The sequence below is a fragment of the Cydia fagiglandana genome, chromosome 8 (genome assembly GCF_963556715.1).
Source record: "Cydia fagiglandana chromosome 8, ilCydFagi1.1, whole genome shotgun sequence".
In the NCBI taxonomy this organism is placed as follows: domain Eukaryota; kingdom Metazoa; phylum Arthropoda; class Insecta; order Lepidoptera; family Tortricidae; genus Cydia; species Cydia fagiglandana.
This window is the reverse complement of record NC_085939.1, coordinates 1,510,212-1,528,950: the sequence shown is the minus strand read 5'-3', so window position 1 is coordinate 1,528,950 and position 18,739 is coordinate 1,510,212. Positions and strand designations below refer to the sequence as shown.

Here is an 18,739-nt window from a genome sequence, read left to right as displayed (position 1 = left end):
AATGATTTCGGTTGTATATTAACCGAACAACGCTAGGAGCACTCCAGTAGCCGCGTAAGTTAATTATAAAAGTCAATTGATTTAAAAGGACGGTGGCGCTATGAGTAACAGAAAAAGTTTTCAATTTCACTAAAAGGGACTGGTTTGTATCTCGGAAGTCTCGTCTGGTTATCGGCTGGTAATGTATGAAGTTGTACGCGGTATTTTATAACTCACTTCACGTAATACAGACTAACTCGGTTTGCCGTGAGCCGTTTTCTAATTAAGTCTTGTTCTCATCTTGCAAATTGATTCTGGTGAAAAAATGACTTTGTTGTGTCATTTCTGGATTTTTTGATGTTTATACAGTTTTTTATATGTATGTATTTTGTTCTTGGTAATCTTATGGTTTTCCAGCAAAAGTACATACTTTCCTACTAGGTACTCGACATATTGTCGGTTATTAAAACATTCATATTTAAATCGGATCTGTCGCAAATTTATTTTGATAGGTACCTTTATTTCCGTCGTTCGTTTTCCGTTACCACGACCACTTATCGAAGCGTCTGAAAAAAGGTACAAGAACAAATTCGCGATAAACTCGGTTTAAATATGTTTTTATTTGAGAGTTGAATGTTATATTGTCGGTTTTTTTATAAGTACATCATTAATAATTTGCTATTACCTATATACCTATTTCCGTGGCATGAAATAACTTCACTGTATCATAAAAGGCTAGTGATTGTTATAATAATGTAGATATCGTCATAAATTGATCCATGAACACGCTTCATAAATTATCACGACAACGATTCGGATCATTTTACAACTGCCATGAATACTTTACGATCAGGAATGAGACTGTCTCATAATTAATACGAGACGTTTGTTTTAATAGACACATAAAACGTCAGCAGAATCTGCCGTAATGTTACATCGTTATCCTTCTTACACTCGCATATCTTTTTAGTAATCATAAAACACACCCGATTTTACCGATACATAGATCTATAGCGGGATTATAATCAGAATCTTGGCTTTTCTTACACATGTACAGTCAAGGAATTTAAATTCCGACCCATTTCGTACTTTGTCACAGTGACAACCGTATGAGGTCTCTAGCGGCTTTCATATTGATTGTCACTGTGACAAAGTACGAAATGGGTCGGAATTTAAATTCCTTGACTGTACATGTGTACAGCAAACTTACATAATAATTTATTAAGCATTAAAATTCCCGTCTGACTCGAATATATTAATATTATTTTAAACGGGTTACTCACGTATTTTAAGTCGAATAAACGCTCGACATATTTCGATCCAGTGTCCGAGGATCTTCTACATCCAAAATTCCGCCATTGTTTTTTTTTGTGCAGTAATGTTTTAATAAATAAATGAAGATTTAAGTAAATATTATTGTTAAAAATATCATCATGCTAGCGCTCTATGTTTGTAACCTTTGAGTCTCTATTATTGTATCTGATTCACTTGACTCAAGGTACTGGTGGTTATATTTTCACCGTGAGAATTAGATAAAAGTCAAACGAGGATGTATCCATTACGTTAATAGAATTACATGTTAAATTGATATTGTACTTAAGTTGGTCAAAACAATTAGATTACAATTCTTAATTAAGGCGTCGATGTGCGTTTAAGTAATTACTTACTTTCATAGTTAATTAAATAGTTTATATGGCTTATGTTACGATGGATGTATTTACTATGTTGGTTTAATTAATAAAGCTGATACATTAAACTCAAAGGAATGTCCCCACTTTATTGGGAAAAAATAAAACAAAAACCATTTTATAAAATACATATACATATACCGGGTGTGGCCTGTAATATGAGCAAAAAATTTAACTGTAGGCGACTTTTAAAAATAACTTGTGGTTTGATTTTTAATACACTTTAAAGTTTATTCTAAGCCGCAATGTATTGCGAATTTTGTTATGTTTAAGGCGTGACAAGCAACGTCAATCACAATGATATGGCGTGCCGATGGCGTCCATTGAAGATAATATTTATTTTGTATGAAAAATAGGGAGTCTAATTACTTCATAATTTTTAAAAGTTTTTGAACAAAAGTGTCACCGTTTGAAGAGTACAATCAATGTTTTAATTATTTGCTCGTGTTACAGGCCACACCCGGTATATAAATATCTTAATAAAATAACAAATATTTTGCATACATTCACAAACATGAAATCAAAAATGAATCTTCAAAACAAGTGATATGGATAATACGAGATGTATTTTAGAATGAAGTTAACGAAGATTCTCTTTCGAAGTACGTGCAGCAAATTTACTCCGAGCTAAATTGAGTTCGACATCGCAAATAGATAAAGTGATATCCACCCGTTATGGAACAGACTTTATAGTTTTGTTTTTGGCAGTTTTGACACTGCGTCTATCTACTTAGGTATTTGTTCCTTCACTTGCATCTAACTGAAATGAAACTTTAACTTTCCCGACGTATCCACCTGAGTATCTGGCCGCATGAGTTTGTTTATTCCCCTTTTGTTATTTTATATCTATATTAGAAGCTACTTCTGTCCGATTGTTTGAAACTTGGTTATAAACTTGAATCTCGATTGTTCCGTAGTGTGTCCGGGCATGCAATAACCGTTCAGGGCGTAATTTCACGAGATGGAAGGCGTTTGTAGATAAGATTCGCATTGTGCGTCTTCAGGCGGCCGACAGACACCTGAAAACAATAAACACGAAACTGCCACAATAATCGGCCCTCATGATCACCGCCACGACTGTCAGACAATGGGGCAGATTACGCGATAGGGGTTTAACCGAATAGCAGCTAACTCGATTATGCGGCCATCCGTGATTGTGTTTGAGCCTATTAATGTTTGAATTGCGTTATATTATTGCGGCGGGCGGGTGCCGCCAGTAATCCAATATGGGTCGGTATTAACGAAATTTCACGTCGAGCCCGCGGTTTTCATTCGGCGAACGAGTGATAATGCTAGTGACATTTTAGTTTGAATTAGCGTTACTGTGTGGCTTTGATCAATTTTCTTTAATTATATGTTACACAAAAGCGTTGGCTTTAATGCCGCTACGACGATAATTGCGTTTGTCGCGGTGCCGGTCGCGGTCGCGGTTAATGACGCGGTGTCAAATATGAATAGTTATTGTCGCGATTCTTCATACCATGACACATGGATGTCTGAATACTTGTAGTATTTAGAATTTAGAATATGTAGTATTTTATGAGACATTTTACTCGAAAAGTTGTAGGTCAAATGAATATTAGTGTCTATTGACGAGAAAGACAAACAATAAATAACAGTGAACACACACACACACACACACACACACACGCCGTTACAGTTTTATACGATTGACTAACGACAGTGGTTGGCATGTAAACCTAGTTTGACCGCGTTTTGGTTACTCTTATCGCTGACCAATTACGTGCTTTCTTAGATTTCTTGTACTATTTAGTTCGTCTCGATCACGTCTCTATAAATAAGGTATAATCATGTGATCAAATACGTCCTTAAGCAGAGCTCATACTCGTATAGTCTTACATAAATAAGGTACCTATAGTCATGTGATCAAATACGTCCTTAAGCAGAGCTCATATAGTCTTACATAGGGAGCGAAAAATATAATATTTACCTTCACTATAAACTCATAAAAATAGCAAAATATAAAAAAAAATATTTTAAATTATCGGTTACTCAAACACCTCTGTCAGTACCACAGTTGCAAGAATGTCTCGTGTTCGTGTTAGTGTGTGCACATGGCCGGATATGGAGATGCGGAGGGTGCGAAAGTAAGCGCCGGCCATCGCCAGATTAAAGAACAACTTCAAGGAAAGCAATCTGCTAAATAACTGCCGCCGACAACCGCGCGGAAGGTTGCTCCACTTCGATTTTATAATATATAATTTACGATCCGTATAAGATGCTAAAATATTATCTTATAAGTATATGTATGTATATTATGTATTTATATGTTTTTTAGCCTATGGGTTAATAAAGAAGTATCTCGGATTTTTAAGATGATGGAAACTGTTCCAAGTTTATGGAACTCAGAGAATTATCGCCTAACATCAGGTTGCCTGTAGATTTATATGCCAAAATCGCAAAAAAATACGAAAGTAATTTCGATTATTAAAGTGCAAATAGCTGTAGAACTCTGTCATAAAACTTAGGTGGTTTGGGTGTTAAGGTACATAGCTATTTATAATATGTATTATAGTTCGTTTTTTTAGCACTAGAAATAAGGTAAACAATTTTGATGTGTCTTTTAATTGAAAAACACATTTTAAAAATAAGTTTCGGCAAATATGTAACAATTATGAATGTAATACGATCATTTATATTCTTCTGCTTTCAAAAGTAATAGTTACTGATTTTTATAAAGCGTTTTTCAATTAAAAGACATGTCAAGATCGCTTACCTTCTTGCAAGTTCTTTCTAATGCTAAAAAAACGAACTATAGGTAAGAGTATAATTACGAGGCACTAAAAATCCCGCTATTTTTAATGATGAATTTGCCTACGTTACTTTTTATGGTTGTAGCTACTTATTTAATTTTATGAGGCATCATACCTACATACATTCTTACACTCCAATTTATACACCATAGCCGAAACACTAAAAAAACAATAAAAGTCATAAAGATTTTTTATTTTCCTATATACGTAGTGTTAACTGCATTAATTGCTACACTTTCGTATGATAAATGAGAATATAACTGCTTAATTAACGATTATATCTTAATGAGTAAAAATGGGACTATAAAGAAGGTAAACGTTCCAATACGAGAAATTTTTATACTAATTAATGTTTAACGCAGCAATTAAAGTTCCGAATTTCATAATCAGACTAATCACTATAAAAATAAAGACATTAAAGTTTTACAATACAAGGTATGCCGTAAGATTTAGGAATAGCTTACACATTAACAATCATATCGCTGTAGAAAGTGTTGAATGATAAGTACTATATCCAATAAGCATAACTATGTTAATTGTCGTAGCAATAACTCACATGTAAAGTTTAATCAAACTCCATACCTAAATTTATTAATATACTAGTGCGATAATTAGCACATTACGCACACTATTTATGTCGAAAATTTAAAGGGCCATATGTTCTGTAAAATGTACGATACATGTGCGAATAGGTAATTCGCAACTCGTGTCGATTTAAACGCCCTTTGGTCGTCTTCTTCTTCCCTTCTTCTTCTTCTTTTTTCTTTCTCTTTTCTTTTTTCTTTTTCTTTTTCTTCTTTTTAGGGTTCCGTACCCAAAGGGTAAAACGGGACCCTATTACTAAGACTCTGCTGTCCGTCCGTCTGTCCGTCCGTCCGTCTGTCACCAGGCTGTATCTCACGAACCGTGATAGCTAGACAGTTGAAATTTTCACAGATGATGTATTTCTGTTGCCGCTATAACAGCAAATACTAAAAACAGAATAAAATAAAGATTTAAGTGGGGCTCCCATCCCATACAACAAACGTGATTTTTGACCGAAGTTAAGCAACGTCGGGCGGGGTCAATACTTGGATGGGTGACCGTAATTTTTTTGCCTTTTTTGCTTTATGGTACGGAACCCTTCGTGCGCGAGTCCGACTCGCACTTGCCCGGTTTTTTTCTTCTTTTGGTCGCGTATGAAATAGAGAGATAACCATTTTTTAATTAACTACGTATGAATATGTATAGATTTTTAATGAAATATCTGTAAAATAGATTAAGGAGAGCGGATTGGTGCAACGGAATTATCAAAATAGCTTATATTAACAGTTTAATTTTAATTGAAGGTTTAGTAAAAAAATACCACCAATATGTAAAAATACTGATTTGATGTGAACGGTAGCAAAACAAAAATGTTTGAAGCTTTAGGCGACTGTCGATTGCCTCGTTATTTCCTAGAGTCAAAATACATGCATGCACACGTGCAATGTCTTTTAACTACGAGTAGCTTAACCTTCGTAACATTAGGGGACACCAGGGATGAACGTAATAATTTTTAGGGTTCCGTACCCAAAGGGTAAAACGGGACCCTATTACTAAGACTTCGCTGTCCGTCCGTCCGTCCGTCCGTCCGTCTGTCACCAGGCTGTATCTCACGAACCGTGATAGCTAGACAGTTGAAATTTTCACAGATGATGTATTTCTGTTGCCGCTATAACAACAAATAGTAAAAACAGAATAAAATAAAGATTTAAATGGGGCTCCCATACAACAAACGTGATTTTTGACCAAAGTTAAGCAACGTCGGGAGTGGTCATTACTTGGATGGGTGACCGTTTTTTTTTGCTTTTTTTTGTTTTTTTTTTTTGCATTATGGTACGGAACCCTTCGTGCGCGAGTCCGACTCGCACTTGCCGGTTTTAAATTTTCTGACAAATAATATCTCACAAACGTCTTTTATGGAATGTAAGTATACATTTTTCCACCTTGATTAAGGTTTCCCTCAACATTATGATTTTCTAGAATCTATAAAATATAAATCTACAGAGGCGTGTGAAAGAAACTAAGTGCAAAAGGATACCTGCTACCCAACCATCTTGAAAACGCGTATGAAACACAAAGCAGAGCCGCATGCTCTGCGATAGTGTGCTGAATAATTGAGTCCTCGTCTCGTTACTTTAGCCTACGTTTCCGCAGGTGTGGCAATCATATTGTTGCTCTCCCACACAGGCGGGGGCCCGGGGGGGAGCGGGACAGGAGATCTCCCCCGCTTATTCTTTAATCTCGCAGATGAATTATGATTAGCAGAGTGCACTCAAACCTATTAGTGTTCTGTCTGCGTGGAACATTTGATTCGTTTTTGTTTGTTGACATGGATCCAAGCCTTCTTTTACGCTTCATTCATGTTAGGCGACGAAAAATGTACCTACCTGCGTTATTCTTATACTCATACTCATACTCATATTTTATTGATAATATAAATTACAAGTCAGGCTTACATGACTAAACTACGTTAAAGGTAGATTTATAAATATACGAGATTCATACTCACTTTTGAATACCTATTCAATTGAATACCTATGATGTATGTTCAAAAACTAAAAAAATATTTTTGAACTTATTTAATAGATATGCACGGTTGGACTACTTCAACGGCGCAGCGTATTGATTCAAGTGGTCAAGTGGCATATGTAGGTAATATAACTATTATACCGGGTGTGGCCTGTAATACGAGCAAATAAATAAAACATAGATTGTACTCATCAAACGGTGACACTTTAGTTCAACAACTTTTAAAAATTATGAAGTATTTAGACTCCCTATTTTTCATACAAAATAAATATTATCTTCAATGGACGCCATTGCCACGCCATATCATTGTGATTGACGTTGCTTGTCACTGCTTAAACATAACAAAATTCGCAATACATTGCGTCTTAGAATAAACTTTAAAGTGTATTAAAAATGAAACCACAAGTTATTTTTAAAAGTCGCTGTACAAATGTTGGTCAGTAAGAGGAGTACAGCCTACAGTTTAATTTTTTGCTCATATTACAGGCCACACCCGGTATACTATCGTGTACCTACAAGTTTACCTACCTACATATTTGTCAGCTAATTACATATAATGTTGCATGCTTTGTGTAGAAGTTTTTAGTTCAATTTAATTTACGAATGAAAATCCCATTTAAGCCAACAAATATATAACATCTCACTTATACATGTAGGTATTCTATTTTTTAGATAAAAATAATTTTCTAAAAAACGATTTTAATAATTTGCTGGCTCAGTAAACATAGTTATGTCAGTTATTAAACATACATAAATCTATATTTAACATATCATAGCACAACTTCAAAATAGTAGCACCAGAATTACACACGGTCTGGACACGAAATATTTCCTGCACTTTCATCCCGAGAGAGATTTTTCGGTAATGCACGGTCCTTAATAGACATTATTACACTTTACCTGAACTGCATTCGGAATGTTCATTAAAATTTAGCAGCAGCTCAACAAAAACCTTTATGGTCCGTGCTGCCCGTAATAGCTCGCCGTGGGACCGCAAACTCCGATTACCCAAACAGAGAAACACCACTGAAATTTTAACGTGTAATTGATTATGAAGTTGGATAATGGGTGAAAATAGTTCTAATTTGGAGCGTGCAGAGTATAATTGGTCTCCGGCCGCGTCCGCGTTAATGATTAACGGGGCCGCGAGCGGGTCCCAGCGGCCCAGGCGCATCCTTCAATTTAGGTGTGCTCTACGTCGCTGCAGCGTGTGCAGCGTGTGCAGTGAGCTAGGTTAGGCTTTGTACACTATTTTTAGATTATTTTGAATATACAACAAAATTTTATGATAGCGACTTTTAGCGTGGGTCGTGTCATTGTGTTAGTTAGCAGTTTTTGTACAGTGCCCAGTTGTAAAATTATACATTAATCGGGGGTTAATGAAACTATTTTAAAGCCACCACCCCACTGCTCCACTGCTGGGCAAAGGCCTCCAGCGGAATAGTTCCTCCACGCGTTTTGGATTCGTCTTTCGACTTCTTTATCCTGTATATGGCTGAAGTAAACTACTCAATTGACCTAACGAATACTTGTAAACGTAATATTTTGACCAGTATTACTCGATCTTATTGCTTTGTGCTATTGCAAAACATGAAACCTTTATAAATTTTATAATTGTCATACAACTGATACGAATAAGGGGTCCCAAAATGAAATTATTTACATCTGCTGTCTCGTTTCGATACAGCACGAACCCATTTTCATTCGCCATTTACGTGATTGCACTCCGTCGAATTTTCGTGATCGCCCCGCGATTAACGAAGTCACGCTAATGACTGACGTCCATTTTTTTATAGTTCCACTCTGCGTATTGACGTTTAGAGTCCATGCTAATGGAAGGCATGATCTTTTTTGCTTTTGCTATGTCTAATCTGAGAGTTGCATTCGCTACGGGCTGTTTGCCGAGTGGCGTGGCCTGTCGCTGTCACCGAGTCGTAATTATTCACGAAGGCTGGCCTCACGAGCTGTCAACTTGAAAAAAATGTCACGGACGTGCCGTACCGCCCTGTTGCCTTCGACAAGAGATTTCGATTCGATCGGGGTCGATTGCAAACCAACTCTGTTCTGTGATTCAGACGATATTAGACCGTTTGTCAATGAAGTTTAGAGTTATTACAGTACGAGTAAACAGTTAAAATAGGTATTTGATATTCACGTTTGATGTCATCGTAAGTTAACATTATCACACATGTCACCTATTGTCTCAGTAATTTCACTCTAATAATATGTAAAAAGGTGGGTACACTTAAAGTTATATTATTGCAAGTTATAGTGGCCCTAGCTGCCAGCTATGAGCTTGTCTTCTAGTAATTTTACTTTGGAAATTACTTATATTTGGAAATACACAATATCGCGCTAATCTCATATTTATTACTGGTCGCAAACGTCGAATTACTCTTCTTAATTCTGGAAATTACTTCGTATAACGACTAACGAGAACTCAAATCTTTGCTCCAAGCTCCAATGCAATTAGAATAGTTTCCTGTGTAAACAGTCATTGACACGAATTGGGCCAGGGTGCATGTTTCCGGCCAATATCCGTATCCTGTATTATTTATGGGCCGATCGGTCGCACTCTCCAAAACATACAAAAAGGAAAGACTGGGCCATTCGTCACGGCCGCACAATGGTAGCATTGTTTCGGGCAGTGCGCCTAATACCCGATTTCGTTTGGCCGAAAATAATTTGACAAAATAAAAACGACAAGCAACATTAGGTGGAGAGGTCGGAACGAAATCCATCAGGCATTCTTTCAAGCAATTGAACGCCTACGTGCGGAGCTGGACGCTGGATTTAATTGAAAATGTTAATAGCGCACTTTCTCATTACGCCGACACGCTTTTAAGGGTAAACAAATATTTTTGTTACCCAATTTTAATGTCATACTGATTAAATAACGTAGTTTCAACTATAATACTGTAGACACTGAACAGGTCGTTTTGAACCTTACGACTTTCAAGCGGAATACTCTTCCAAATATGTAGATATATGTATTAATATGTATATATATTTCTACAGGTCACGTGCAAAAGTATCCGCCACAGCCTGATCATTTGACATAAGTTTAGAGACATAACTGACATAAGAGACAAATTTTTTGTGATAAGCTGATAAGCTTTTAGAGAATATTACTTAGATAGCCTGATACGCTAATTTGTTGTATGTACTACTACTATGTTGACTGTACAGGCTATAGTTATACCATGAAGTAAGGTTAGCATAGTTCATTAGACCATTGTGTATTTCGTTGTGAAAATGCAATTATTGTACGTTCTCAATTAACCGCTTCAGTAGTTGTGCTATTTTTTTGTAGGTATGAATAGCGATTAATTTCATGGTTCTGAGCTTAGCGTTATCATTTTAAACGATTTGACAATTTGCAAGGTTTTACAGCGTTGGTTATCTATAGGTTATAACCAGGTTACACCTGTATTTTTAGTGCTGCCTGCCTCAAAAAGTAATTGCGTATAAGTTTCATTTACATTGTACCGTAGTACAATCAGCATCAATGTTAGTAGAGGATACAGCATCGCACTAAAAGTATCTGCCACCCTAGTACACTTTTTAATTGATTAGTATAGTACCTTCACCATGAGTTTACCGCGTGAGTAAAAATTAACGACTGCGTCAATTTAATCGCAGTGCACCTCTCTAATACTTATACATTATTATGAGCGAGAATAAGGCCATGTTAATCTTATGGTAAGGGCCCAGGACAATACAATAATTTGGTATCATCAAGCAGATCTGTAGGGCTAATATGTTCGGCTCTTTATCATTTGTCACCATGCCTGTCACGTTCTAACAAATATGTAAGTGAGAAAGTGACACACGGAATGACAGGTGATAAAAATGCGACCATGATACTGTTGCTGGAAATGAAACCTAAAAATGAGTAGTGTAACTTCGATGGCTACTAGTAGAGTAGCTCCCTTAATATCTGGCTCATAATATTTTGACAAGCACGATTCTCTGGGGGCGTTAAGTACAGTCGGCAATAAATAAGTGTGCTTATTAAAAGAAATGGTTATTTGTTGTAAAAGCTTATTTGTTTTTTGTCCATAGTGCGAGAGGCGAACGCCGCAACAGGCGAGCGGCAGTCCCGGGCTTGGCGTGCAGATGCTCGCCATGGAGGTCAGCAAGGAGGCGCGCGCGTCGCCGCTGCCTGCGGCCGCGCAGACGCCCACCAACGGCCAGGCGCAGCCGCCGCAGCCACAGGTGCGTCATACACACACGCTTGTACACCAGTGTCACTGGTGTGGCCTAGTCGGTACCTTGCCTATTAATAATTTTAAATCGGTTGAGTCAAAATTATCTTGTCTGGTTAGACAAGACAAATGAAAACTATGAAATATCTGATAAAATTAATTAGGTATTGATTTTCTTTAAAATATTAGAATAAACGTCTTTCGAGCGTCGGCGTCTACAATTCTATGGCCGACGTCGACGCAAGTCGACGCAGCGTCGACGCAACTACGCAGCGACGTCATTTTCCATAGCGCTGGACCGACGCCGACAGACGCCGACGCTCGAAGGACGCCAGATGTGGGGGGGGGGCCTAAGAAATTCATTTAACCTCAGGAATGCGCCCTTACGGCCTGTGCACACCGGCTTGCGTGTGCGTGACGTGCTCTAAAATGTTGGAGCCGCACACGCACACGTAACGCAAGCGGTGTGCCGTCTCTCATAAGGATGTGTATAAGTGCACGTCACGCAGCCGGTGTGCACAGGCCTTTAAATTTAACGGAGGTAAAAAAAAGCACGGTGTATAATATGAATATATTATTATGGTATACCCAGATATGCGCTGGCTGCAGCAAGGTGATCACAGAGCGCTACCTGCTGAAGGCCCTGGACCAGCTGTGGCACGAGGACTGCCTCAAGTGCGGCTGCTGCGACTGCCGGCTCGGTGAGGTCGGCCACACGCTCTACACGCGCGCCAACCTCATACTCTGCAAGAGGGATTATTTGAGGTTAGAATGATAATCCTTGTTATTAGTATACCCAGATATGCGCTGGCTGCAGCAAGGTGATCACAGAGCGTTACCTGCTGAATGCCCTGGACCAGCTGTGGCACGAGGACTGCTTCAAGTGCGGCTGCTGCGACTGCCGGCTCGGCGAGGTCGGCCACACGCTCAACACGCGCGCCAACCTCATACTCTGCAAGAGGGATTATTTGAGGTTAGAATGATAAACCTTGTTATTAGTATACCCAGATATGCGCTGGCTGCAGCAAGGTGATCACAGAGCGCTACCTGCTGAAGGCGCTGGACCAGCTGTGGCACGAGGTCTGCCTCAAGTGCGGCTGCTGCGACTGCCGGCTCGGCGAGGTCGGCCACACGCTCTACACGCGCGCCAACCTCATACTCTGCAAGAGGGATTATTTGAGGTTAGAATGATATAACTTGTATACAGCACTCGTGGTTAAGTTGTGGAATTTTTCACTTGCTCGGGTCTCAGTATCAATATCAACCAATAGCTCAAGGAGTTATGTTTAACTTGTGTGGACTTATGTTTAAGTTGTTGTTACAACTTTGGCCCTTTGTGAAACAAATAACTATTTTATGGCCAAAGTCTAAGTATGGGAATAAAAATATATATGAGAAATGCTCGAGCTCGGTTCGGATCAGGCGACGAACAGAGAGAGAGAGAGTCTACAGTTATTGTTAAATGCAGTTATCATAAAATAAAAATAGTTTCTTCGGGAAGATTATTACTTTATCATACTTACCAAAGTTACCGATAGTTAATGTGTAGTATGTGTGGTTCGGTCCATTATACATCTTAAATATACCAGTTTATACATATTAAGTGAGTTTGCACCATAAATAGTTTCTTCGGGGAGATTATTACTTTATCATACTTACCAAAGTTACCGATAGTTAATGTGTAGTATGTGTAGTTCGGTCCATTCTACATCTTAAATATTATACATATTATTATTAAGTCAGTTTGCATCATAAATATGTTTCATCATTTCAGCCTATATACGTCCCACTGCTGAGCACAGGCTTCCTCCCATGCGCGAGAGGGCTTGGGCTATAGTACCCACGCTAGCCCAATGCGGATTGGGGACTTATATATATAACATAAATATGTTTGTCGTCAGGTTATTCGGCAACACAGGCTACTGCGCGGCGTGCAACAAAGTGATTCCGGCATTCGAGATGGTGATGCGGGCGCGAAGCAACGTCTATCATCTCGAGTGCTTCGCTTGTCAGCAGTGCAATCATAGGTAAGTCTAGTCTACGTTTATTTACCAGGATGACGCGATAAACTACCGAATTGTCTTGTAACTACACGTCACCGTAGCCTAATTAACTGCCGTATTCGAACTTCAAGATATTCACAAGAGACGACACGTACTAGATCCATTCTAGATACGCTATAGCTTAGATATCAACTAGTTCTCTTTTGCAGCGCAATTCGGGCAACCCATGTCACGTTTACGCTAGATAGAGTAAGATATCTATTAAATGTGAATTGGATCTCTAGGTCATATCCTGTGGAAATCGTTGCAATCGTGCAAATGTCAAATTTGACAGGTTAGATCTTAAACATATCGTTATCGTATCTTGGTGATGTCTAAAAGATATCTAATAGATGTCTATTTCAAAATCCGAATCGGGCCCTAAGTACTCAAGACTAGAGTCAGATTATGTTGCACACTTTTCAGTTTTCACAGTTTACTTAATAACCAAACTTTAAATATTCTTGCTGTTTTTCAATTGAAAGAAGATTACCTTTTCACGCTGCTACGGCGTTCCCTGTTCATTTCACTCTCATGTCAAACGTGGTAGCCGTGAAAATTGAGCGGGGACTCCTAGTATTGAATACAAGTCCGGTTTGGGACTTTTCTTCAGCAAGCGAGACAAAACATTTAGAATAAAGCGAAGTAAAAAGGGGACGACAATATAGTGCGGCGAGAAGTTACATGGTTTATTCATCTCACGGAGGGCAAACAAAGAGCGCGATTAAATTTTCCGCTACATAATAAACCTACATGCTGGGAAGAAAATATTTGAAGTGGTTTTTGGTCGTTTTGCTCCACGACATTGGGTTGCGATTTAGTTCCTGATTGAATACGTGTGTTGTTTGAAATTGCAGTTGCTCTGAGTAATAATTTCAAGTATTAGATGTACTTGTAAAACTACTAGATGGTCGTGGAAAGGAAGAAAATTTAACAGCATTTCTTAATAGAGAACTGACAGTTTTAATGTACCGTTTGGGAAATTAATTCCTACGTTAGATTAGGGCCACCCCACATTTAGCGTCTTTCGAGCGTCGGCGTCTACAACTCTATGGCCGCTGCTCGACGCAACGTCGATGCAACTGCGCAGCGACGTCATTTTCCATAGCGCTGACCAGACGCCGACGCTCGAAAGACGCTAAATGTGGGGTGGCCCTTACGAAGCAAAAAGTGCGTGGAGGCATCAATAAAACGAGTTTGGTCTTTCGTACAAATTATTATTACAAATTTAAGAGCCACTAGTATAAATTATACGCTATTATAAAAGTATTAAGACAGTTTAATCATTCAAAGATCACCGAAAGGTTAATATGTCTCTTTGAAAGTAATGTACAATTGATTGACTTAATTAGACTGTCTATGAATAATTTGATTGTTGCTCAGTTAGAACAGAGAGAACGTCACGTACGGCATGCTCTTTTGACTTTGCGACCATAAGGTTTGACTTTTAACCACATATGGTCACGTTGTGACTCACGTTAACCCGGACCGTGTCCGGGCCGGAGCTTCCGACGCTTGCTTTGCTATGACATGACAGGCGATCACATGATGCTTTCCATAGAAAACGATGCGCCGTAAGCTCCGGCCCGGACACGGCCCGGTCTAACGTGAGTCATCCTTTAGTCTGGCATATGGGTATGTGTGGCTGGCCGTCACATTCGACCTGTTTACACATTCATTTATTCATACATTTGCCCCAAAGTGAAGGCTAGCCATCATTAACCCTTATGCTACTCTTACCCGTAAGTATTGACGATAGTAGTGTTTTGGGCTCATTATCAACTTTTTCCTAAACATCCTGGAAGGCAGGATTGAAAAGACAAGAGAAGAAGGGACACCTAGAATTATTTATCTCGGCCAAATAAAAAATAATGCGTCTTACATTAAAAGACTGGCACAAGAAAGAAATGATTGGCGATTACTCCACCGACAATAGCAAAGCTCTTAAATTATGATGATGACGATGATCTAATCGTTAAATAAAGTTAAGGTCAAGAACATTTTTCGGAAAACTTTTACAAGTTAATTTATGTTATACCCAGTCCCGGGTTGGTGCAGGCGTCGAAAGAGCAATCTTCTTGGACTGAGTCTGCTTAAATAATAGAGAGGTCACAAGATTGGAGCCGCCTGAATGGTTTATATGTCAGTGTGGGTCCCCGAGCGCGGGCAATCTTGCCAAGCGTTTTCGACGAATTATATATTTATTCTAGTGGACTTTTCTGATGTTGCTGGCGTTTAACAGAACGGGACAATTAACGGAGTTTTCCTTGAGTATTGTGTTTACTTTTCTATAAAATCTTTAATACTGGTAATTTCATTAATAATATACCTTATATATAAGGTTTTAAGAATTCCTAGACACTAGATTCTAGGAATTCATTCTCAATCAATACCTAAATTTCATTCGTTCATCACATTACAAGAGATCAGAAATGCTAGCTTGAGTTAAATGAAGTTATTAAGGGCCACTTGTTCTACATATAATAAGTTACCTACATATTATCATGTCATGAGCTTTATATGGATGGTGTTTAGCAAAAATGAGTCATCCCACATCCATTTTACAATAAAATGTCAACTTTAAGCATACATTTTTAGAGTTTACATCTTATTGAAAAATTAATGTGGGTTACTTAACAGCATCCATATAGTAGAGAGAGCAAGCAACTCAGATCGCTTCACTAAAGCTGGCGCGAACTCTGCCCCATACAACGCGAGAATATTGTTAAAAATTGTATGAGATTTCCAGTGACAGTTATGGCTGTTATGCGTGGTGAGACAGAACTGATCGAGTAAGGGCTTGAGGGCCTACCGCCAACAGCGAAAAATCGAAAATCGTCTTTATAGTGTTCGACTTTACGAGTAGCTACACAAACTGAATATTGCATTTCAAATTCGTTACTGAGTCAATTATACAACCAAACCTAATCGTTGCAAACATATTATTTGATTTAGTCAAGTTTAATTTACCTAGTCAGTATTTGCATGTGTACACATTGCAATAAATATGAAGCGCAAACTATCAAATATCACGTACCTAAAAATCAATTGCGACGCCGGCAGAAATCTGAATCCAATTTGCGGGCTGTCCGATCGAAGCGGACGGGAGATATCACGGGCGAATATCGCTAAACGGCTAAATAATTTAGTAGCAATCTGCCGGAGCCCGCGGCGGAAGCCGCGTGTGATCGCAGCTCGCACTGCACGCCGCCGTGTCGTGGCTGCGTTCGCCGGCCGGCGGCCCGCTGCTGCGATCGCGCCTTCCATATCTGCTCTCGCTCCAACTCACTATTACGTCTCTCATAAAATAGTTGAATTTAACTGAAACATTAGACAGATTGTAATATGAAACCGACGAATGCTTAGCGTAGCTTTTTTAGTTTAGCTAACCCTTTGATGCCATTCAGCCTGTTACCGATCACCAGTTCTTTTGATGATATTTTCGTGGCATGCGTAGGAACCTATTTATTATATTCCTGTGTTGGAAGAACTGATAACAGATAGCATTTCACATCTCACGCCCACGCTTTACCGATCTTCCCTAAACGCTTTTGTTTCACGGCTCAGGGAAAGCAGTCAATAGCCGCGTCCGCTCAAAACGTCAAACTTCGCACTGTCGTCGCGACACAATAGCGCCCCGCACAAAGCTTAACTTGCAGCCAGTCATTAAAATTTCGTTCTACATCTTTTCCATTACGCGTTGCAGACAAAAAATAGCAAAATAAAAAGGGACAACTCCCAAAAACAAAAGTCGGCAACGGGGAGAACAGGAAATAAAGTTAATTAAGAGCGGCGAAATCGACTGAGTTGCGGTGGAAATTGGCCCCTTAAAAAAGAGACATTTGTAGCGGAGCTATTGCGCTTAATTTTTGTGACAAGTGAAACAAAAGAGTTGGTAGGGTGTCCGGAGAAGCGGGGCGGGGGTGCGGTAGGAAGACGAGCGGGGGACGGCGGGAGATAAGGTCGGTGTTATCGCGCGGTTCCGGCGCGGGCGGCCACTGGCGAGTCGAGTCGAAGGCGATACCTTTTGTTGTGGCATCGAGGGATGCGCTCGCGTGACGTTATCGGCGTGACGCGCGCCTCGACTGACCTTTCCACTCGCGATACTAAATTTTATTCCTTAGACATTTTATAGTGGCCGCTTTCCGGCTCCTTCATCAAAGTAATGATATTCACGATTAGAAGCCTGTAAATAGACGTATTTGGGCCAAGGGCTGGTTAATGCGCTGGGAACTTGGTCTACAGCTTGTATACTTATAGCTTATGTAGCTATAACGGGTTGTTATAATATACATCGGTACGAATGTAATTGTATCTGACCGTGCAACAATATATGACGGTGTACAGTCTGTAGCAAAGAGAATAGATAGTAGAGAGGGGTCCTGTCATAGTAAATTTTGTAGTCACAGGAAATTTACTGCCATCTATCGACACCAGACTAAAACTCAAAATGAAAATGTATATATAAATGATTTTATTATTTTTCTATCATTTTGACCCATGTTCATTCACTGATATCTATATGTTAAAATTGTTAAATATGAAACGGTGTCGTTACGCCATCTAGCCGAGCATAGGCTAAAGGTGTGTGCGCCATCTATCCGAATGACTTTTTCTTGATTTCCGAGGCACGTTTTTTCCTTAGACTTTATTCATTTTATACGAAGTTACATACATATATGTCTTTGGTCTGTAGCGATCATATTATAAAGTTACCTACAGAGTAACAGATCTACCAACGTGTAGTGCTACTCTGTCTCTCGTGTCGTCGTGTCTGTGTCTCGTGTCGTGTCGTATCGTGGCTCCTCTACACGATGGGCCAGCGCCGGCCATTCCAAGGGACGCAGCCATGCGGTAGAATGAGATAGCAAAATCACTTGCTCCCTCTAACTCATAAATGCGTCCCTTGGAGTGGTCGGCGTTGGCCCATCGTGTAGAGGAGCCATAACGCTGGCGTATGTTCGTTTCCTTCTAGATAGGTATCTTATTGTTATAAATACAAGCAGCAAACATTCGCAATAAAGCTGCAGGAATTTTAATAAGAATACGAGAGGTAGTTAACAATTTCTAAATTCTAAAAAGTATTCTGGAAGCGTTATTTTGTCATTCAACAAGACATTTCTAGGTTACAACAAAGCATTGATAAAGTTACAAAGATCGAGTTTTAATTTACTTCACGTTTTATTTTATTTGTATCAGAAAAAAACAAACATCTAACTGCATGTGTTGAAAACCCATCATTTACGAACTAACTAAAAGGAAACTTCTCTATGATTAAGCCATATTTTGGCCTTAAATTAAAGTACATAAAGATATAACATAAATGTGTGTGATTAATTTATTTCTGCTACCTAAAGGTTGTCAAGAAGAGATCGCTTTTTAGCGATAAGACCGCCTACTGTTTATCTTTGCTTGTGTTGCAGTTTTTGTATTGTTTTCTCCTATTGAGGTGTTCAATAAATAGTAGGTATTTATGTATTGTATTGTATTTACGT

General features: G+C 38.9%; 2 protein-coding genes across 2 annotated transcripts in view; both read left to right on the top strand.

Annotated features, from left to right (window-relative positions):
• Positions 1-18,739, top strand: part of LOC134666433 (apoptosis inhibitor 5) — a 352,764-nt gene that overhangs the window by 152,119 nt on the left and 181,906 nt on the right. The window lies entirely within an intron of this gene.
• Positions 1-18,739, top strand: part of LOC134666448 (LIM domain only protein 3) — a 78,608-nt gene that overhangs the window by 55,259 nt on the left and 4,610 nt on the right. The window contains exons 2-4 of the mRNA XM_063523611.1: positions 11,060-11,212; positions 11,795-11,967; positions 13,104-13,229. Coding sequence (XP_063379681.1) covers positions 11,060-11,212; positions 11,795-11,967; positions 13,104-13,229 — 452 coding nt within the window. The remainder of the gene's footprint in view (positions 1-11,059; positions 11,213-11,794; positions 11,968-13,103; positions 13,230-18,739) is intronic.